The sequence below is a fragment of the Anabrus simplex genome, chromosome 2 (genome assembly GCF_040414725.1).
Source record: "Anabrus simplex isolate iqAnaSimp1 chromosome 2, ASM4041472v1, whole genome shotgun sequence".
Classification (NCBI taxonomy): Eukaryota; Metazoa; Arthropoda; class Insecta; order Orthoptera; family Tettigoniidae; genus Anabrus; species Anabrus simplex.
In genome coordinates, this window is record NC_090266.1 from 944,860,258 (window position 1) to 944,885,120 (window position 24,863).

Consider the following 24,863-nt stretch of genomic DNA (forward strand, 5'->3'; position numbering starts at 1 on the left):
AAAACATTAATTCCATCCCCTGGTCTAAGGAGTTTGGACAGCCAAAGTAGGGGACTGCCTGTAGGGGTGAAGTACAGTGGGGACTTCAAAGGCCCTGGGACCGCTACGGTAGCTGTGAAGGCCCTTCAGGAACTCTGAAAAGTGGTGGCAAAAGGGGCTCTGGTTAAGACGCAGCAGGTCGTTATGCTACTTAGGCTCCAGAATGAGTAAAAAAAAAAAAAAAAAAGTAAATAAATGCAATGTAAATTTTAATCTTATACCAGTTGTATAGTATCATTTGAAGTAATTCCACATACTGTATATCAGTTGACTATATTTGTAAGTAGTACAGGAGATATTATAAGTAGAATTTTGTAAACAATATAGATTTATTAAGGATGAGCTGTGTGTTTAATAGAAAAAAATTGTTAGCGTAAATTGTATAATATTGTATTATAGGGAAATTTTCTTCTTGTTAATTTAATATTTAGTGCTTGACAATAATGTATTTTAGTGTACCATTTGCCACCGAGGTAGACACCTCAATTGCAAATAAAGAGATTTTCATTTGATTTGATTCATCAAAGTAGGTTCGTATCGGTGCATCATGACTCAGAAGATGAAAAGGCAACAACTGAAGCTTCAAGTCCTGTGCCTGCCACATCTGTTCAAGTAATAACTGGACAAACCTATCTTCCTGTGTCGCTAATGCAAGCTGTTTCGTCATCATCTACCACCAACACTACTACTACTACTACTACTACTACTACTACTACTACAGGTACGTCCGATCATACACTCGAGTTAAGCACATTATGCAGACGGAAAGTACAAAGACTGAAACGAACTAGAATACAAGCCTATTCATCCAGGCCTATGTCAACAACTAAGAAAGAGAAACTAGACGAACAGTTGTTGAAATGGATTCCAAAAGATTTTTTACCTTTCAATATAGTTGAGGCTAAGGAGTTTCAGAAGCTTTTATCGATGTTGAATCCTAATTACAGTATCCCAAGCCGTAAAACACTTTCGAATAGTCTCTTGAATAAACTCTATGACACAACATTGCAAAATGTCAAGGCTAACATGTCAGAAAATGCTTCATATGTAGCCCTCACAACAGATGGGTGGACTTCATTGAAAAATGAAAACTATATAGCAGTTACCACTCATTTCATACATAAAAGGGATGGCACACTCTCTTCAAAGCTTCTGTCCTGCTCGAAGTTTGTAGGAAGACACACAGCTGACAACATTGCCGAAGAACTCAATAAAGTGGTAATAGAATGGGATCTTCAGGACAAAATCGTGGCCTGCACAACAGATAATGCTTCAAATATGGTTAGTGCGGTTCAGAAGTGCAACTGGTGTCATGTTCCGTGTTTGGCGCATAGTTTGAATCTAGTAGCACAATCAAGCCTGGAAGAAATAAAGCCAACGAGAGAGAAGGTAAAACGTATTGTCGAATTCTTTAAAAGGAGCCCACAATCCTTGGAGAAACTTCACAGCACTCAAAAACAGATTGCTATCCTGTTCTGACTCTAAAGCAGGACTGTCCAACATGGTGGACCTCGACATACGAGATGATGAATAGAGTCATTCAGACCAAAGAACCACTACAAAGTACTCTTGCAATAATGAACAATAATTCTGTGGAAATTTTAAACAATGAAGACTGGTACATAATTGAGAAATCAGTTGAAATTCTACGGTGCTTCGATGAAATGACGAGGGAAGTCAGCAGTGAAAAGCACGTTACCCTTTCAAAAATTGGATTGATGAGTAGGAACCTTCGAACTCATTACCAACAGCTGCGAGAGATGGAATGTGACAGTCCGGCCATTTCTCGACTCCTTGGCAAGATATATGAAGAACTGACAAGTAAAATTTGCAACAAGTACCGCAATATAAATATATTGTGGGAAGCAACACTTTTAGATCCACGATTTAAGACGTACGGTTTTATGAAGGATGAAAGCAAACTTAAAGAAATAAAGGAAAAACATATTAATGATGCCGCTACCGTTATTGGCACTCCACACCAACAGACAGCTGTTAACACATCAGGTGGAACACAAGAGCCCTCATCAAATGAGAATCAGGCATATGGGTCTACAGTATCATTTTCGAGCATACTACGGAAAAACTTTGATGCAGCCGTTGAAGAGCTTGTTGGGGCAAGCGCCAACTGTTAATCCAAAAGCAGCAAGTATCATACAGATGTACAAGTATTTAAATATGCCTCTTCTGCATAGGCTAGAGAATCCTCTTCAATGGTGGAATGATAACAAAGATACCTTGCCAGCCCTCTATGACTTAATGAAGAAGAGACTTTGCATTATGGCGACATCAGTTCCCTGTGAACGAGTGTTCTCAAGACAGGGACAGACCATCACAGAAAACCGTACATGTCTAAAAAGTGACCAAGTTTCTAAAATCATGTTCCTGAATGCAAATATGCCGTGAATTTTCTTGAGCACCATTTGATGTGTTGTAGCCTATTGGAAGATTAACATTTGTCGGTAGTTTCACTTAATTTTTATTTTTGTGCTCTCCTTGTACAGTATACAGTGTTTAATTTTTGTATTCCCCTTGTACATTATATAGTGTTTAATTTTTATTTTCGTGTTCTCCTTGTATAGTATATAGTGTTTACTTTTTATTTTCGTGTTCTCCATGTACAGTATATAGTGTTTAATTTTCCAATTTCCATTTCTCCTTGTACAGTATATACTGTTTAATTTGCATTTTAGTGTTCTACTTTAATATCATGTACGTAAATAGAGTACCGGTACTGACGAATATCTCTTCAATTGTGCGAGTATATGTTTAATTAGTGAAAATAACATTGTGACATTTGTAAGCACATCTACTGCCAGTGTAATTATGACAGGTGTATTTCAGAATGAATGAAAACATTCTTATCCTAAGAAAACATTTTATACATGATATTTCTGGGTGCATATTTCAGATTTTCGAGTGGTTTTTCATTTTCATTTTCACACTCATTATTTCTACTTCCAGATACTTTGTTTTCACAACATATATGCTTCTACGATAAAATCAACGTGCACCCTACCAGGACGCATAACATTCAACGCGTTCTTACAAATGTCACCAACTCAACATATTACGGCACACAAAAAGAAGAACATGCTCCATCAATAATATTCAAGACTCTTAATAGCTCTAACAACAGTAGCTGCCCAAAATATCGCCAGACATTACAACCAAATATTACCTGAATTGCAAGCAGATTATACAAATACTTATCTAACCGCAATTATGTATATAGTTATATATTTTTACGGACCCATTATATCGTAACTAATCAAATACTGTTGTGAAAACTTCGTTAACCCCATTTTACCCCAAACAATGTATATATAGCACCACATATTAATAATGTTAATACAATGTATTTTTAACAAGGTATATATATACCACTGTTTTAGTTATGTGTCCAATTTAACAAGATTATCCAATGCCTATGCTCAACAAAACAAATAATTTTCTAAAAGTTCAACCCTATTCCAAGACATAAAATAAGAATAATAGGCTTTATAAACTGATACTTTAGCATTTAAGATATAAGCCAACAAGGTATTGCATACTAATATTTTAATCACAAGTGTCCAAACTAATAATTCTACATTTTCATATGACTGATCAATAATCAATTAATGTAATTTAAGAACCAATTTTTAATGTATATTACTGAACTTACTACCATTAATTTACACAAATGTATGTATATCTCATTCCACATTGTACAACCCAAATTAGATAGTGATAACATGAAAAATAGCATGTGATTTCATGGATGATGTATATTAGTTAACTACTTACCTTGACACTGCATGCTGGGAAACTTAGGATTGACACATACAATAGCTCAAATGTACCAAGACATACATACCAACATCTATGATCAGTTGGACTTATTTTAAGTTTTAATCATTATATGTGATGTTTTTGTAAAATATATCTTTTATGCATGTCAACTGAGGATGACCCCCTAGAGGCCGAAACCGGTCTTGACCATATTTACTAGCTGAATGTGAATAAATTTTGTATTGATAAGGTGGTGACTTATATTTATATTGTTTTTGTAAAGTAATATCTATCAATACGGAAATGAAACTTATAAACAACAGTGGTTTTTCATGTGCCGTGAAGTTTTATCCTGGCCCTAATTACAATAGCTGCCGATACATTCAACTGGTGGAAGTATCCTTGGATTAGTTACTTTAAAACACCTGTACTGCCATTGTAACTGTGTTATCTGTATTTTGTATTGACCGAAAAAATCTTAACCTGAACGCAGCCTTTAAACAAGATTATTGGGCGCGAATTTCAGTGTTCCAACTGTTCGTTCACATTTCGTGTAGCTTTATGCTGGCCATTGCCATAACTAGGAACTACACACAGCAAGTTCGATACAGGCATATTCCCACTGGCCCGGAGCATGTAATGTTGCCCCTCGAAGTTCTCTCTACTGCGCAGTTACAGCCCCGTGTCCCAAGGGCCCTCTGCACACAGCCAAGGCCAACTAGTTTATCTAGTGCGGCCTTCGACAGCACGTTCGGTACAGGCACATTCCAGCTGACGCGGAGCATGTCATGTTGCCTCTCTCTCTACTATGAAGTTACAGTACCGCGTCCCATGTGGTGGCACTTTGCACCTCTTCGCCTCCAACCCCCTAATGTTGCAGAACTACTGAATTTTCCGGTCTGCCCAACCCTACCTGGAACAGCCGCTATTGAAATTATTATATTTTCGTTCTCGATATGCACGGTTACTCATTATTATAGTTTTGTCTCTGTTTATGTACATTGCTTTATGAGTTTCAATAATTATTTATCAATAAAAAGATGCCACACACTCGTTATACTGTTGTCAGAAACGTGCCGCATTGAATATGGAGTAAGACCTGGATTTTCTTTCAAGGGGGTATCATCTTCCCAGTCTGCTACAGTCCACGCCCTGATGCCAACAGTACCTAAAGGCGCATTATCTGGCCATGGGAGGCTTTAACCCTGGTTGTCGCGTCCCCTATGATCCATGCATTACAGTTATTGTTTCTATGGATGTAATAGAATAATTGAAAACTTGTCAGTACTCGGCCTATGCAAGGCATCATTACAATTTGAATATGGTATAAATCAAGGAATTTCACTAAACTTGTTATGCTGATACGAGGGGGGATAAAATATAAACAGGATTTTTATTTTTATTTAAATTCATTTATTGAAAAACACAAGGCAATTGCAATTTATTTTTTCACATAGTTTCCTACTTCGGACATGCATTTGTCCCAGCATTTGTCCCAGGATATGGGCAGCTACTTGATGCCCTCATCGTAAAAAGAACAGGGTCGTGTCACCAGCCAGTTGCGCACGAAGTCTTCCACATTCTCGTCATCTTCGAATCATTGCCCTCCTACAGCTTCTTTAAGCGGCCCGAACAAACGGAAATCGCAGAGCGATAAGTATGGGCTGTAAGGATTATGATCATTTCCCGTAGCTTGGAGACAGTTAGAGCTGCAGTATGGGGCCGTGCATTGTCGTGGAGGAGGAGGACCTGTCAAATCGCTTGGTCTCAACTTTTGCGGCGATATGCAACCCTCGCCTTATTCAACAGCTCGCAGTAGTAAGCAGCATTGATTGTGCATCGTGCATGCAAAAAAATCAATCAGCAATAATATCTTTAACCACACAAATTTTTTCATCTGTAATGCTGGTCTGAAGACGGCGATCGTGTTGCTGATTTTCCACACGTTCTCGTCCTTCCTCGAATTTTTATGCCAGGCAAACAAGCGTTCTCTACAATGTTTCATCTCCGAACTCTGCAGTCAATCTCTGGCAAATTTCTGCTACTGTAACTCCTTCACGAGCAAGAAATGTTATAATTATGCATTGTGCAGTGGAGGGGTGCACCTGTTGCTTCATCGTGAGCATTACTGATGAAACGGCGGGAAATATTTAACAGCACACTCTCCCCACTCCTAACTGTCCCACCTAAGCATAGCAGAAGCGTGGGGCTAGTCCTACCAACTGTTGATGTTCAGGAACAAAAATCCTGTTTATATTTGATCGACCTTCGTAGTTATAATAACACTAATATCAACTTGCCTTCAGCCTGAAAAATCCGGTTTCCAGCGTGATCTGAATCACTGCTTTCCAAGTTATCACTTGACTGGTAGTAATCTTCGTATGCATTTTCTCTTTTTAGGTCCTTTATATCTGGACCACATTCTACATCAGACATATCTTCAGGAATATCATGCAATAGACTCAGCAACTGATGGTTTACAAGCCATGTTTACTGTACTATAGCAAGGTGACGATTTATAACATTACCAGAGACGTAGCGGAAATAATGCTCGTACAATTCGTAATCCAAGTTACATTGTTTTGTTTTTGAACATCACAGTTGTTAATAGGATAATTATAAGTAAATGATTATATCTCAACGAAAGATAAGTGTCATAACACATTTTATTATGATAATTGATACAGTGGTCAAAATGACTGCTCCGGCAGTAGTAGGTATACCCATTATTAGCACCCCATCCATTGATGCAAAATTAATTATGTTTAATATGGATTTTCCTGACCACTAATCAAGAAAAGTCACCGCAGCTCAATATCCTACAGAAAGAACTGTAGTCAAAATTGAGTTTGGAAAATGTGTAGCGGTCATTTTGACCACTCCGGCGGTTCTAGTGTTAATAAATAATTCTGTATTATTTTATTTGCATTAGTTATAATTTATATTTTTTAAAATTTCATAGTCAAATCATTTCCATTTTTTCCATAATAAAATATGGAAATGGTTTCCACACTATCGTAAAACTGTCCATCTCGACTCATAAACCTTCCTTTGGGTTTTCAATTATCTTGCAGCTGCCAGCAGGCAACAGAGAAGCAGGATTTAGTACTTCACAGATCAACTGTACTCGCAAATATGTCCACATCCTGTGGGACACTGTTTGTTTATAGTCCACCATTCTTGCATATGAGCTAGATGTCCACCGTGTGCACAGCCCTGGCACCAGGCGTACAGTCCTCGTACCACTTGATGACACACACTACAAATGGCTCCATCTGAACAGTGGCAACGATCGCAGAGCCAACCACTCCGCAGTAAGGGTTTTCCACACCGTCCACAGCTTGTGTACACTGTTGTGGACTGCTGGTTAAGTTGTCCAACACTAACTATCCAAGCAAGTTGGATTACCTGGTAATAAAAGAAACAGAAATGTTCATTCTTAAAGGAATTAAATAAGAAAAAATGGCCACTCCATATATTAAAAGGTTATAGCTACATATAAAAATATCACTGCAGTATTAGAGAGATCGAAGTATCAAGAATTCCTGCAGAATTCAAACCAATAATGTCTCAATCTTAACAAAGATTTCAAGGCTGAATATGTATGCACTTCCTTGTGAAGAATTCCATTATACATTTGGAAGCTTGGTACATTTAGCAGGCAAACTTGGAGATTAGATTTGTGTTCTGGTCTTAATTTAACCCATGTGGCTTTCAGTATGATGATTACAATATGCGTTTAACATCCTTTCAACTAATACCGGTCGCAAGAGGCGTGAGAACGTTTCCTGAAATAAAAGTTTTTTAACATGGCAATAAATCTACACCACGTATCTCCTGCATATGTGATCATCTTGGAACAGAAATAATGATTTGTGCCAAACAGACTTGGTGACAGTGAAAATCCAAGATACAATGCATGCATACCTAGAAATTTCATGTTAGGAAAAATATGACTCAGTGAAAAGTATGTTAAAATTCCCAATTAGCCAATAAGCATGGACTAACTGGAGGTCCAGAAAACATACAAATGTAATTGTGGAGTTCAGTCTAAAGAATTCCAGCTGTAAATTCAGTTGGTGAAGGGAACAAGGGATTTGTTTCAAATATATTCCCCACAAACTGAAAATAAAGATGATCTGCAGCCATTTCTGGAAGAAATGTATACAAGAATTGCAATAGTAGGAAAACCAGTAAACCACATGACTTAGCTGTGGTGGGGAGATTCCACGTCCCAATGAAGCAGGTAATCACTCTGGGAATGTGACTATATCGGATGGGTATCTGTCGAGAGACCATTCATTCATATCCTAAAGGCAAGGCCTTGTCGCTGCAACCACATTTGTCTCTCTTCTGCTGAGCGTTTCAGGTCAATCGAGAGACCACACTAATAAATAGTTCATCATAAGGGGTGGAGTAGAAACCTTTCAGAAGTTGCAATGACTGAGTGAAATGGTTTCGTAATAATAGTCAACATGGCCAAGCTATGTTGGTACTGCTGCACTGCTGAAAGCAACGGATTAATATTGCCTTAACTCCCTTGGATGTGCAGCTCTCTCTGAATGACTGAATGATGTACTGACGATGGCTTCTTTTCAGGTAAGTTATTCTGGAGACAAAATAGTCCCCTATTCAAATCTTCAGGTGGCACTACAACAGAGGCTACATTATTTTTTTTGCTAGTGGCTTTATGTCGCACCGACACAGATCTACAACAAATAAAGAGTAGACAATCCTGAGGAATTAGATCATTTGGACTGCTGTCAAAAAATAGGAAGGATGGGAAGATCAAGCAGGATTAATTTGATAACTCATGAAATATTCGATCCGACTGATCAATGAATGATAAGGGGGGCAAAAAGAAGTAAAATCGACAATCTATTAGGTATTAACATTAAAAATTAAATAATTGAAGTTCAACCAATTCAATACATAAAAGAAAGAAATGTAGTAATTACATTCTTATTTAAATGGGACCGGTTTCGACCCTAGTCCAGGTCATCGTCAGCCGTAAAAACAAGTAGGCGAAATCACACAATGTTTATGAATATTGGAGAAATGGGTCAGTTTCACACTCTGTCAGGCACAAAGTCACAACACTAGCAAATAATATATGAAGATTATAAATAAACTTGAAGTCGCAGACGAATAGATTTGTAGAAGCAAACCGCCAGTTCCCGGTGATCAGCGCGGCACATTCAAGGTCATGCGCTGCGGTCTCGAACGCCAAAGTAGAGTGGAGAATGTCTTGAAGGTCCAATATTTGTCTCGGTTGCGGGAAGTAAAGTACGTATATAAAAAATATACGACGCAAATCAGTATAATTGAATGAGAACTTGTGTGATTTCGCCTACTTGTTTTTACGGCTGACGATGACCTGGACTAGGGTCGAAACCGGTCCCATTTAAATAAGAATGTAATTACTACATTTCTTTCTTTTATGTATTGAATTGGTTGAACTTCAATTATTTAATTTTTAATGTTAATAATTTCAATACGGAACAATGAAATTTTTATCTTTAAATCTATTAAGTACACAAGAAAAGCACGGCAACTAAGGAGGAATGGCTGAAGAGACATTAAAGGATGTTGAATGTTATAACAACCAAGCTTGTAGTTTAACACGACTGTTGACATCATTATCATAGCCAAAGGAAGTCCAGCTTTACGTGGAATTTGAACCACAAGAATGTGACACTTTATTTCAAAAATCTGACAAACACTGACCAGGAATCAAGGCTACCTTAGTGAGAAGCCAGTGATGATGTAATTTGTCTTTTTATGTCTCCCTGTATGGTTGTAAAAGATGAAGATACTTCATAAACAAAAGTTAAGGAGGTTTTTGGAGAAAGGAAACACTCAGAGCAGACCATTAAGACCTCAGAGGGAGAATCACTTCTATGGAAAGAAGACAAGGCAGAAAGGGGGCAAGAAGATCTTCAGAAATTGCAACAAGGGAAAGTAGTAGATGATAATATACTGGAGAAAGGAAACTGTCAATGCTGATGAAATGAGTGATCCAATATCCAGGTCAATATTTGACAGAGCACTGAGTGACATGAAAGAAATAAAGTATCTGCATACCTGCCAACTTTATAAAACCAAAAATCAGGAGATTTAGATATGAAAATCAGGAAAAATCGGGAGGAATCAGGAGATACAGTTTGTTAAACCCGCTTGTTCTACTTGCCTTGCGCATTACAGGAGTACTATGGTATATGATAACACTTATTGCCTCAAAACCCGACTGTTTGCTATAGGCGACTAGGTTAAAAATTACACATCTCTATTCCGTCAGAGGAAGTATGTGAGTTAAATGATCGGTCTTTGATACGTTTTCCGAAAATAGTATGAAATCATGCTCCACACGTGTGAATCAGATGCAATTACTTAGCAAATGCATAGAATATATTGCAATACACGCCCGCACGATTATGCGAAGCGCAATGTCATTTTTATCAAGTAGTACATTAAAATTCGCCAGAATTGTCTCCGAATGACTCCTAAAATCTCTAGAAAAGTCACTAGTCGCTATATTTGAAATTCTGTCGCTAAATTAAAAAAAAACTCCAAACCTTTCTAGAATCGACTAGACAGATGTGAACGAACACGAACATAGCACGCGAGAATGAGAGATTGACAATCGATATGCACGACGCGATATACTGGTTTCAATAAACATTGCACATTAGCGCTCATTTCTCGCATTAATAAACGTCGATATTTTAAACGAAGGCGGCAATGAACGAAGGACTTCCGGCCACTTGTGTAGAAAGCTGAAATGGCGGGATTTGAAAACTCAGTTTTAAAGTTTAAAAAAAAAAAAAAAAAAAAAAAAAAAAAAAAAAAAAAAATCGGGAGAAATAATAAGAGTAATCGGGAGGCGGGAAAAACTGTCGAAAATCGGGATTCTCCTGCCTAAATCGGGGAAGTTGGCAGGTATGCATTTGGAAGATTATGATGGATAATACCAATATAAATGGTCCGTTATTGGACATTATAAATTTTCCAGCTAACTCATTCCTGGTTGCCAGCCTTTAGCCCTCGTGTGCTAGGTTGGGCTCATCAGTTGGTACCTAGCACACCTACCAAGACGCTGGCTAGTGCATACCGTGAAGACACAGCATAGGTGAAGGCGGGCCATCAGCCGAACGAGCGGTTCTTCAGCCTTCGAAAGGGAAGAGTATCTTGTGTATTAATTATCCAGAGAAGAATGTTTGTACATACCAAAAAGGAGGGGGTAATAGAGGGTGTCTGGCGCAGGAATCACCGAAACCGCCAAGGGAGCCCCCAGAGTGCGCCCGGATCACGCTCTCTATAGTTTCCCCCCGCTAGACCCCATTTATTTGCCAGAAAAAAATACATAATCTGGAAATGGTGATATACCTTGAGGACATAATAGCAACGAAGTATCTGGAAGTGGTGATACACCTTCAGAATTACAGACTTCCTTCGGAGAAGCAAGCATGGCAAAGATATTCCATTCTGAATGCAAGATGTATGATACAGGAGTGAAAATGCTAACACTAAACACTGTATGTACTAAACCAATATTAACAGCACCAGCAGAAGTAAAAAGTTACTCGTCAAATGAAAGAACATGCAATTATAAAACAAAAGATGATGTCCAACTGGTAGCAGAAATTGAATTAGACACTTATATGGCAGTGAAAAAAGAAATTAATATGAGGAAAGCCATGGAAATAGAAGAAGTTTTAACAGAAATGGTAAAATCAGCTAAAAGATCAGGAGTAGAATGGACATAAAAACTGATCGAGAGTATTACAGTACCTATTTTTAAGGAAGGATTTAAGATTCGTAGCTGTATTGTAGAGGAATTAAAAATGTAGCAATGTAACTGCATGAACAGTTTGGTTTCAGAACTACAAGATGAACAGTGACACCTCTTTCCATTATGAGACAAACGCGCACAAGCATTTGGAATATTGGAAAGATATAATTAAATCGGTTGTTTGAGAAACAGCACAAGTAAATTTTTGGTCATTTTTAATTATGAACACAGTTAGGTATTTCAAACATAAATGCATCACGTTGCACAGAAATGACAAATCCGATGACTTCCTATCCAAAAATCGCAATTTAAAAGTCATGTTACTGTATTTTGAGAAATAACACATGTCCAAGACTTCTGCTGATCAGCTTACTACTGTAAACATGGAGTATGATAGCAATCCTTGTAGCTAACCAATTAAATGTAAGAAAGGTGTTAAAACAGTGGAATATAGTGCGAGACAATAAGGAAAGCAAGGATGAAAGAGTTGCAGGATACGTTAATCCTGCTGGGAAATTGAATACAAAAGAAAGAGATTGGTATAAAATGTACGTGAGTAAAACTTTTTTTACAATTTTGCTTTATGTTGCAATGACACAGACAGGTCTTATTGCAACAATGGGATAGGAAAGGGCTAGGAGTGGGAAGGAAGCGACCATTTTTTTTTGCTAGTTTCTTTACGTTGCACTGGTACAGATAGGTCTTATGGCAATGACAGAATAGGGAAGGGCTAGGAGCTGGAAGGAAGCGGCCGTGGCCTTAATTAAAGTACAGCATTTGCCTGGTGTGAAACTGGGAAACCATGGAAAACCATCTTCAGGGCTGCCGATAGTGGGATTCGAATCCACTATCTCCCGGATGCACGCTCCTAACCGCACGGCCAACTTGCCTGGTCATGGCTTTAATTAAGGCACAGCCTTAGTATTTGCATGGTGTGACAATGAAAAACCACAGAAACCATCTTCAAGGCTGCTGACAATGGGGTTCGAAATCACTATTACTCGAATGCAAGCCGACAGCTACGTGACACGAACTCCACAGCCACTTGCTCGGTTATAAATAAGCAAACCTATTGTGTCGATATGATTTCAGTTATTGTTAAACATGTTTCTTAACCTTGAACATTTAACTCAAAGTTGGATTTAATTTCAATAATGAAAGTTATGTTTAACTATGTTTATTGTTGCAGATGCTCCATGAAATGTTTTCAAAAAAGTGGGGATACTATATTAGTTGTGAAAAATCACATTTCTTCATCCCCATATAAACAAAGTCACTATTCAAGTAAGATCTGAAAATACCTTGATGAGGAACTAAATCTTAAGTTTACAGAGAAACACCCAGAAATGGAGGTTAGTTACAGTTCCTATACAAAAGTATTCTTGTAGCATTTCGATCTCTCATTCGGGATTGACCTGAAGTAGACATGTGCTATCAATGTGAAGAACTTGGAACCAAAATCAAAAGTAAATCATTGAATGAAATTGCTAAAAAAGCAGTAGTGTTTTGTGTACATGACCACTGAAAAAGAAATTACACTTTTACACCTACCATGGGGGCACAGGTCGTGCTAACCATACGACACCTTGTAATCTGCAGGCCTTAGGGCTGAACAGCAGTCGAACATGGTAGGTCAAGGCCTTTCGGGGCTGTTGCACCATGGGGTTTGGTTTTTTTATGAGGGCGCAGGTACTAAGGGCCCAAATGAGTTTTGTTCGTATCTCACGGACTACACACATGAGTACTTCCCTGAAGACATGAAGGCAATTTTTTTTTGCAAGTTGCTTTACGTCGCACCTACACAGATAGGTCTTATGGAGACTATGGGACAGGAAAGGGCTAGGAGTGAAAAGGAAGTGGCCGTGGCCTTACTTAAGGTATAGCCCCGGCATTTGCCTGATGTGAAAATGGGAAACCACGGAAAATCATCTTCAGGGCTGCCAACAGTGGGGCTTGAACCCACTATCTTCCGCTTACTGGATACTGGCCACACTTAAGCGACTACAGCTATCGAGCTCGGTAAGACGTGAAGGAACTCTATATTTTTCTGATGCATGCCCTGCTCAGAAAAAAAATCATGTGGTGGCTCATGTGACAGCTCAAGGAAGGTTTAACACCATACATCATTACTTTCCTGTTTATGGACATTATTCTACGTCATGCAATAGAAACTTTGGAATCATTAAGAAGAAAATTTTAAAAAAGTGACAGAAGCAGCACACCAATGGGATATTTGCAGCTTATACAGGAAGCCAGTGCTGCAAATAAATTTTCAGTCACAATGGAGATCTTTGATTTGTTTAAATGCTGGCCTAAATATTATAAGAGGAAAATACTATCAGTTGAATCACAGTTGCAGGGAAGTAGAAAAGGGAAAAAGTATCTCTGCAGATTAGCCAATTCAATCATGTATCTTTTAGGAAAAATTTCAAAGGTTTGTACTACCAGAAGATACACAGAAGGACCGATCATTCATATGTTCAGATTGCTTACTCAGAATTCAGTGCCATCTTTTCTTACAATCAAAGACGATGTAGAGGGGCACATTATTATCAACAGCATGAACATCCAGGACTTAACAGAAAAATCACAAAATATCTGTCTGAGCATGATGATATTCAAGGGTTATATTCTCATGGCCTACAGTTGACAAGGATGTGGAATATGAAGTAAAGTGAAAGCATCTGTGCCTATAACTGTAAATGTTAGCAGTAAAACATAAACATGGTATAGCAAGAGTGCGTCAACAGTTTGAAGGTTTTAGAAGCACGGAACATTATAGCCATAGAAATTCTTTAAAATGTATATTAAAGCTCCTAAGAATGTTAAATTGGTTAATTTTAAGGAATCCAACCAATATTAAGGGCATTAAAAGTCTTAAAAATGGAAGAAGATGTCGATCATTTACGTTTGTTTGAGAAACAGTACAGGTCCAAGTTAAAAAATAGCCCATATACGTAGGTGGTTTGAAAAGTTCTTGGAATGTACTAGAATTAAGTATTTTACCTCGGTGGAACTGCTTTTGTTTTTCAACATAGTCTCCCTGTAGAATAATGCATTTGGTCCAGCGATGTTCCAATGCCTTGATCCCATCTCGAAAATGAGATTCCTCCAGGCCTGCAAAATACATCTCCAATTTGACTGTCAGTTCTTCCCTTGTAGAAAATCTCCGTCCACCGAGGAAAATTTTCAACTTGGGGAATAGATGAAAGTCTGATGGTGCTAAATCAGGTGAATAAGGTGGATGTGGCAACAATTTGTACCCCATTTCATGAAGTTTTGCCATGGCAATAACACTTGTGTGCGGCGGAGCGATGTCCTTATGAAAGATGACCTTTTTCCTTGCCAAACCAGGCCTTGTTTCGCGTATCTTTTCCTGTAGTTGGTCTAGAAGGTTTGCATAGTATTGCCCCGTAATTGTTTGGCCAGTAGGAAGATAATCTATCAGCAGAATGCCTTTTGCATCCCAGAAAACTGAGGCCATGACCTTTCCGGCTGAACGCACTGCCGTTGCTTTCTTTGGTGGTGGTGAATCAGCATGTTTCCAATGCTTTGACTGCTGTTTTGTCTCTGGGGTACAGTAGTCGACCCAAGTTTCATCTGTAGTCACAAACCGGCGCAAAAAGTCTTGTTGGTTGCAGTGAAAACGGGCCAGACTTTGTTCAGACATTTCCAATCTGGTGCGTTTATTGTCCAATGTCAAGAGCCGCACCCATTCAGAAGCATCCCTACAGCTTCAGCATTCTCCCGCACTTTCAGTCGACGATCCTTAATGACCATTTTATGCACTTTTGCGATAAATTCTGGGATCGTAACACTTTTTTTGGCCGTCCACTACGCGGATCATCATCCAAGCTCTCCCGACCAAATTTAAACTCGCTGGTCCACTTGGCAACAGTTGAAAATGAAGGAGCAGAGTCCCCCAGTGTGTTCTGAAAGTCAGCATGAATTTCCTTTGCTTTCATACCTTTCTTGACAAAGTATTTAATCATTGCTCAAATCTCAGTTTTTTCCATTGTCACAAATCACTACGCGGGAACAACAACAAAGAGTCGTCACTACCACACTCCTGCAGCTAGAGCACTGACGCGCCACGTGTTCACTCACAAAGGATGTGTGATTATTGCGCGGGAACCTTGTTGCTCTAGCACCGACGTCTAGTGGTGATTCAGAGAACTTTTCAAACCGTCCTCATATTAAAAAACCTGTTAGTCTAAAATTGTTCAAATATGATGGTTAAATAGTCTGAAGATGTTCTTTTGAAAGGTGTACAATAATAATAATATTATTTGCTTTACATCCCACTAACTACTTTTATGGTTTCTGGAGATGCTGAGGTGCCGAAATTTAGTCCTGCAGGAGTTCTTTTACGTGCCAATATATCTACCAATACAAGGCTGACGTATATGAGCACTTTCAAATACCACCGGACTGAGCCAGGATCAAACCTGCCAAGTTGGGTTTAGAAGGTCAGCGCCTCAACTGCTTGCTTCACATATTCCATATTTTGATGATGATGATGATGATGATGATGATGACGACGATGATGTCTGTTGTTCAAAGGGGCCTAACAGCTTGGTCATCGGCCCCTAATTGTACGAGATGAAATTAAAAAGACATGAGAATTAAAATTTTATAAAATATATCCACTGACTAAAATTTAAAACAAATGATGATGAAAGATGATTACGAGATTAACATAATCAGTGAATCTTATGCTAAATGCCTTATTTTCTAATAAAATGATGGAAAATATAGATTAAAATGAAATAAGGCATTACCTTGAAGTACAGAGATATCACTGCCTGCTCGATCTGCATCCAATGGCTGCTTATACTGCCTGCTCATTACAACATTTTAACATAGCACTAAATGAAACACTCAGTTTACAAATACCCACAGCAGGTAGCAGCACCAACCGGCTCCTGAACTGTCTGAATGAAATAGCGGGACATAGGGTAGTACTGTATTTGTTTTCAGTGAAAATGGTGTACTTCTGCATGCCTTTCTGCAAATCAAAGAAAGGGAAACCAGAATGCCGTGGTATTTCATTCCATGACACAGGCTTTTTCAGGAGATTTAGTTGAAGCCACGTTTAGTTCTATAAGAATGGGAGGAGGTTGCAATGATATGACTGACTCACGGGCTACTCAGAAATCCTTAAACAGAATTCTGAAATCCGGTATTTTAATGTCCACCGATGGTGCTAACGTTATCTATAAGCAAAATTCAAAATTTTCTGCCTCAGTATCCTCTCCCAGACTTGACAAAACAGAACCAGTGATGCCCGCTGAGTATGTACTTGATTTACTGGAAGATGTTCGTGAGCCCCCTGAATCAGTGTGTGTCACTTTGGAAACTGCTTCCCATGCATTAGTGTGTGGTTATCTAGTGCATGTAATCGAAGAAAAACCAATGCAGCACGTGCTTGAGTAATGTTTCCACCTCAGTTAATGCATCCCCAGTGATGAACTTAATCAGACAGTCGGATAGAGGAGGCCTGCGCTATCCCCAGCAACGATTTATTGGCCTAATTATGGGGCTACAGAAATTTGTTGAGGTGGCTCTACCGTACTGCAAGACATCTCCAAGTCTGCTCCAGACTATAAAAAACTATGTTCTATCCTCTTTGTGCCACTGTAAGATTTTAAAGTGTCTTAGTGACAACAAGCACCAGGAACTTGTGTCAGTAACTGTGGTGGTCAAATTCGTGAAACCTCTACCTAGTAATGTAGGGAAGTACCATACAGACAAAGTTTTCAGGTTACCTAGTTCGTTGAAATCTCTTTATCGAAAAGTGCTGAAGCTATCACTCTCTAGAGCACCACTGTATGTGTACAATTCTTTAATTTTTCTTACTTTCAGTTTTTCAATTTTGCTTGTATGCTTGTCTAGCTGTATTCACGCAATAATTTGGTACGTCTGGTGCTGAAATCTAGCGGCAGATTGTTCGCAAGTCGTGTTACACGTTTGAATATGGAATGAGCAGACAGTATAAGCAGCCATCGGATACAGATCGAGCAGGCAGTGAGAGATATATACTGTATGATTCAAGTTAGAAGTTAAAGTAACATATTAGACTACACAAACACAAACTAAAATAGAGTCAATGGGGTAAAAGCTTAGTCAACACAAATACTCTAATACAAAATACACTTTTACACACGATATAAAAGGCCACTATCCCTCATAAAACAGACGACGAGGTCTGCTGACTGTTCGTTATCTCGTATGGTAAGGGAAATGGCACTCGGGAGTTTTAGACAACGGCGTAGATCGTCCAGGTCCACGCACTCCGTAAGGATATGTACCACAGTTAAATGACCACCGCAAGTACACACCAGGGGGGTGGCATTTGCCTTTCAGTAGATAGGAGTGAGTTACTATGCCATGACCGATCCGAAGAAGACATAATGCCACTGGTTCCGAGTAGCCCGAAGTGGTCTTCCATACCTTGTAACTTTACTGTGAATACTAATAAATAATAATAATTAACTATAATCATTGCGATATGCTGGACACCAACTGTAATTAACTGTAAAAATACCAATTAAATAATAATAGAATAACATAAATAAAAATATATAAATAAATAACTGAATAAATACAATTACTCAAAAACTTAATAAAATTCTTGAAAATAATTAAATTAATAAAAATAATTAATCAAAATGTCTGTAGTATGGGTACCAGAGTTCACCAGAATGGATCCCTCGAATTTATATAGAGCATGATAATTCTCTCTCTCCCAGGGCGTGTACATAAAAGCTGCGTACTGGTTCATCTGCTATAGGCCTTACCTAACCTTCTGAAAACGACTAAATAGGTAGGAACTGCACCTAGGTTCCTCAATAACTCCACTGATTCTAAAATAACTAACTATATTCTCAATAAAATCCATGCATGAGCACCTCATCAACACACCAAAATACACTTATAATACACAAACAAAATATTACTGGAAGACTCCATATTTACAACAACAAAGAAAATAGTGAGAAAACGTAAGCGAGAACTAAGCCACCATTTGTGATTAGTCTATTGAACAATGTACATATATGTAGATAAGAACCCTTCACTGTCTCTGCATCAACACAACTTGCCGATTCTCATAATTGGCACTTATTTCACACAGATACTGTACCTCATAATACTGTGTTCACTGACTTTAACACTTGTTTTAAACATATATTCACTTCAGCAACACACGCTTGTCGTTCCTGAACATAAATTATGGAAAGTCTGAGATAGCTTTCACCAACATACAATACCAGGCCGCCACAAGTGCTACAATACCCACTGCGTAAGCACTCCACAGCTTGTAGGTTAGCCACTTTCCACGAACATAAAAAGACTACGTTCCATGAACGTTGGAAGTCCAGTCCAGTATATTGCAGCAGTGTCACTCCAGTACCTTATATCCAGTTTCACTCCCGTATCGTGTGTCAGCACTACTTCATTCCCATACAGTGTGTGTTTTCTAACGCTGTGATGTCGAAGTTTATATAGACCTCAGCTCTCACATGATACTTCGAGATTCATCCTGGCCATCCAATCAGGAGTAGCTCCTCTAGTCAAGACCACGCCCCGAACTTCTTCCAGTGTCACAAGGCAATCACAAGATCAACAAACTCCAGGGTGTTTCACATGACTCATCGGAGATTTCCGACTACAACATCAACAAGCTCATGTGATTCTGGGCTATTCACATGATTCATAGAACTTCCCGACTACAACACGAAGTCCATCGCATCAAACGCTGGGATATACACATGACTCATGCAAAGTTTCCAAGTTCAATATAGCAATGTTTTCCCAGCCGTTGTACAAAAATTACTCATACCATATATGCAGACCTCCCAGCTTACAAATATTAATGACAAAATATACAACTGAAATACAGGTAATAATAATAATAATAATAATAATAATAATAATAATAATAATAATAATAATAATAATAAATCGAATACTGACAATAATATCTCTCACTTCTACATATAGTGCGAGGGTGTGATATATTATGTACTATCACAACCTTCGTAGTTCCTTTTATCGCTATCAGCTAGCTTGCTTGGGAAAGGGGTGGCCTGTGACTTCATCTCTCAATGGGACATGACCAAGTATCTCTGCTGAGAGTGAATATCACTGGCTGGAACCCTGTAAGGCAACGGGACTAGGTAACAGCCTCCTTGGCAGCCTTGTCAGCTAACTCGTTTCCCTCTATACTCATGTGTGTAGAGGCATCCGAACACCCGGTCAGCCGGTCCTGGATCTGCTGCACCACAGGGTGCCAAGGGAAACATGTATCTATAGATTGTAAGGGAAACATGTGTCTATAGATTGTACTGCGCTCAAGGAGTTGGTACACAACATAAAGTGCCGGCGCTCACTGGACAGCGACTACCGCAGAGCTTCACAGATAGCATAAAGCTCTGCTGTGTACATACTACAGACATCCGGTAGAGGAAAAAGAAACCTGTTCTTGTCAACAACGAACGTACAGCCTACTCCCGCTTCTGCCCTCGAACTATCCGTGTAAACAATGACTGAATCAGGATACCAGCCAACAACGGACACAAAGTCTCCGATAAATGGAAGGGTCCGTGTTCTCCTTTGGGCCGGTGTGCAAATGTAGAATTATTCCAGATCGTCTTGTTATTCACGGAGGTACCCTACTTGAACGTCTGAAAAGACAAGGAACTGAAGGTACATCAAACACTCTATGACTGCTATCCAAGCATATCCTAACTGGCTGCGTTGCTGGAGGATAAGCAGCATACAGCCGACTGTTTCCATTGTGGAATACGCAAGGGTAGCTTGGGTGAAGTGGCATTAATCGCAAATTTGAAGTGTAAGACAGAAGCATTTGCTGGCGTCTCAGGTGTAAAGGCGGCACTCCAGATTCAGCAAGCAGGCTAGCAATGGGGCTTGTATGAAAAGCTCCCGTTGCCAACCTAACTCCGCTGTGGTGGATGGTATTCAGTTTCGCAAGGACACTTTGCCTTGCTGATCTATATGCTGCACTTCCTTAGTCTAACATGGATAAAATATGTACCCTATAAAATCGTGGGAACACAGTAAAGTCTGCCCTCCAAGTAATTATGCTAAGAAACTTCAAAATATTCAGCTTCTTAGCACATTTCGCTTTCAACTGCCGCACGTGCGGCTCCCACCATAATTTGCTATTGAAAAGGAGCCCAGGAAATTGGTAAGTGTTAACTACAGGAAGAGTGACATCCCCTATATAAAGCTCAGGATGGGAGTGAAGAGTGCGCTTCTGTCAGAAGTGCACAACAGAGGTCTCTGCGGTTGAAAACCGAAAGCCAAGTTCTAAGGTCCTCTGTACCATACTCCTAATTGCTTGCTGTAACTGTCGCTCAGCGACAGCCATATTTTGTGAGCTATAATGCAGAGCAAAGTCATCTACAGTGAAACCTCGATTCTCCGTTTTTCGAGGGACCATGAAAATAAAACGTACAACATGGGAAAACGGAAAATCTGGGAATGAATGAAAACCATAAAAAAATTGGCTAAACATCACAAAAATGAAATATTTATAATTATAATCTTACAAAAACTCCTAAACCAAACCAAACTACAGCCCCAGTGGAACTTTGCCTGCCAAGCGACCGCTGCTCAGCCCGAAGGCCTGCAGATTACGAGGTGCGCATGGTCAGTGCCACGAATCCTCTCGGCTGATATTCCCGGCTCTGTAGATCGGGGTCGTCATCTCACCATTTGATAGCTCCACAATTAAAGGTAATCACGTAGGCTGAGTGGAACTGGAACCAGACTTATATCCAGGTATAATTGCCTGACCTAGCGGCCATATTAGACCGCGAAACCGCATTAATTACCGGTACGCGAGTTTTACAGGGAATCTTCGTCAGTTTCCCGTGAAAACTTCTTTCAGTTCAGCAACTTTGATTAGGCTAGCCAAACTCTTCGAAAAATCTAATAACGCCAAGCCAAACGACAATCGACCACAAGTAGTTTTTAATTCTCTCGTCTCATAAAATAAAGCACATTAGATACAAAAGCACCCAAAATGATGGCGAAATCCGTTCATTTCTTAATCTTTCATTGTAATTTTGTCTCCGGTATACTGTTCGTAGTCAGTTTCCGGAAATCTCGTACCCCGCAAATTAGGCCTACATCGACTTTTAAAGGTTATGTTGAACTCGAAAACATGGTTTTGAATGTAAGTATCGATTCTTAAAAGTTCTCGAATGCATTTTATTCCGTTCTGCGCGTCACAAATCCAATCAAATAGGAAAGATAAAAGAAATATCAAAACTTCAGAAATTACGGTTATTCGTGACCTTGAGGTCATCTGGAAAGCGCGCTCGCTGCACGTCAGTACGAGTTTGAAATGATACCAACCATTTAAAATGTAACGTGCGCAAATAAAACGACTGCGGTTTTTGGTATTTTAACACGAAAACGTAAAATTCCCAGTCTTTCATTAGGACCTAAACAGTAATAGGCAATCCCAATACCTCCCATGGCTTTCTTTTTTTTTTTAATGTAGGCTAAGGTGCAACATCTATTTTGGTCTCGCTAACATAATCATGTACGATACGGTAATATGAAAAATACTGAATTTGTATTAAGAAGGAGCAGTTTCGATTCCTGCCTGAAAGCCCAGTTACTCTGCAGTGCCCTGAGCAAAGTGCCGAAAACCTCTTCGGCAGTACAATCGAAAAAATGTAAAAATATAAACATCGAACCCTGGACATAATATGGACGTTTTATAAGTGCGAACATTTGACGAAACTCGTTCCGTGTTCAAGCAGAGCTGTCGAAATGCGCCGTGTCTCCTTGCAGTTGTGGCCACTCTCTGCTTTATGATTTTCCGAGATTCTCTAAACAATACCACCCGAATGCGATGCTAAGATCGTCCCTTATGCAAGTTCACCGCCGATCGCTTTTCAGTACCGGTACCGTAAAATGGGGTGAATAGGAACATGGGGGTGAAAGGGAACACACAGTAGGGAATTTATTTTATGGAAGGTTTGCATCGTATGTAAAGCAGTTCAGTGGGATTTTTTTCACCCAAAATATTCCCTATCCTTATTTCCCGCCATTTCTATTTGCTCTGAAAGGATAACAATAACTTTTAGCAACAATAGTGCCCAATAAGGAAACCTTGAATTTTTTATAGCTATTAAAGACCATAAAATCTTCTTCTGGATTAGAAAATCACGTGGAGGTAAGTGCTTTTAATGTCTAGAATAAGTAACTATGCCATGTTTTGATACAATTAAACATAATTTTACCATGACATACAAGCACACTTTTCTACGTTAACACTATGCACAATTAATGAACAAAATCATTGAAAAATGGGGTGAATGGGAACACAGAGATGATGTGTAAAATGAGCTTAAATGTGAATACAGTCTTCATATAAATACTATTCGGTAATTCTATCCCTTATTTTATCTGTATTCCAGTTGCTGAAGAAAGATGCCAAGGCAATATAAACCAGATCAGAGGGGCAAAATCCACGGGAAAGACCCACCAGAAACACTTTCTGCTGCATTAGAGGATATTAAAAGAGGATTATCATACAGAAAATGTTCAGAGACGTATGCCATTCCTACAACAGTGTTAAACAGACGTATGAAATATAATAAAAGTGAAGGAGGAATAGAAATATAGCCAAAAGTTGGACAGACATTGTTTAGATACTGAAAAGCATTTGGTTGATCAGCTGGTGATGTGTTCTCCTCTGATTACCTATTTGATGCATAACGACCTCCGCTGTATTGTTAAGGTGTATTGTGAAGAGGTTCAGAAACAATATGCCAGGTTATGACTTTGCACTCAGTTTCCTTAATCGTCATGGAAATGTTTTATCTCAACGAATATGTCTAAACAGAACAGAGACCGTATTCTAAGTCGCTTGCCCCGTTCATCAGCAGAAGAAACGGTGGATGATGTTGAAGAAAACAATGGTATCACTGATGACTGCATTGTTTCTGTACTCAATGATATGAGGTTCAGTCCTGGGACAGTAAAAATTAGAAAGAGAAAGCTAAACATTCCTCCTTGTCAGAGTGTGAAAGCTGACAACTTGGAAAATGATAGCCAAAAAGGACATCTGTCAGATGATTAGCAACAGCAGAAGGAGATCTCAAAATAAAATGAAGTTCCTACTGATAAACATGCTAGTAAAAGAAAGTTGCCAATCCCAACCAAAGGACGCCAGAATCAGAACCCTAAATCACACCTAAGGCAGGACTGCAACTGAGAACTACATCCGGTTGAAAAAATAATGAGAGGTGTGTACAAGAAAGCACGAATTGAAGAAGGTGTCTGGGTTATGGTAGATTTTATTTCTCCATCCAGATCATTAATCAAATCACCCAAATTCTTCAGAGTAATCCTATTTCATTGAAACAGTCACCAGTGTTGGACTATGAATGCTTCACAGTAACGTTTCTGAAGTAGGCCTACTGTATGTGCCAACTAAAGTTGAGAGCAGACAAATTTTTAAGTGGTCCGAACATGAAAATGTCTGTGAAATTGATAAGGCAAGCGTTGTTGGTGTGGTACACCACCCTAATCGTTTTAGAAAGGGATTCCTGAAATTCGATGTAAATTTCCACGTATGGTAACATTTTGGAGCATGTTTTAGGTTGACAATTACCTTATTGTATTAGTTCTTACTGTTTATGCATTTTTCAGATCTTAAATAACATTTTTAAAGGTTTTCAGTGTTCCTTTTCACCCCAGTATGAGGAGAATAGGTTTAGACGGGACACTTAAGTATCTGTTCCTATTGACCCCATATTTGGGGTGAATGGGAACACTAATTTTTCAGTCAATATCACGTAACTTTTTGTACCAATCTGTTCATTTCATGTACCATAACTAGCTATCTGACCTTATCAATACTGCTACACGAAGAAATTTATTAAATTATCTAAATCAAGAAAACAGAGACAGAAAATACTATAAAAAAGTTCCCATTCACCCCATTTTACGGTACAGTACTTGCTTTAATTATCGCAGTGACGAGGCGTTAACGCCAAGATCCATAAATATGCAATAGCCGTCCCTTCGTGAGATACAGTTTATTAAAAAACGATTGATCGAGGATTTAGCGTTAATGGGACTGGAATTTCTGGACGGTTGATCCGGGAAATCGTTTCTTCGAGGAACGGATAATGCGGGACTTTTACAACGTGATTTATTTACGATGCTCGCGGGACCACGTAATTTGAACGCATATTCCGGGAAAACGTAT

The 24,863-nt window shown here is 38.9% G+C and overlaps 1 protein-coding gene across 2 annotated transcripts in view; it reads right to left on the bottom strand.

The window, feature by feature from the left end:
- Positions 1-6,461: 6,461 nt before the first annotated feature.
- Positions 6,462-24,863, bottom strand: part of Wdr24 (WD repeat domain 24) — a 347,230-nt gene continuing 328,828 nt past the window's right edge. For both annotated transcript variants that reach the window (XM_067141743.2, XM_067141742.2), the window contains one exon: positions 6,462-7,221. In XM_067141743.2, the coding sequence (XP_066997844.1) occupies positions 6,931-7,221 (291 nt within the window). In that variant the 3' untranslated portion in view covers positions 6,462-6,930. The remainder of the gene's footprint in view (positions 7,222-24,863) is intronic.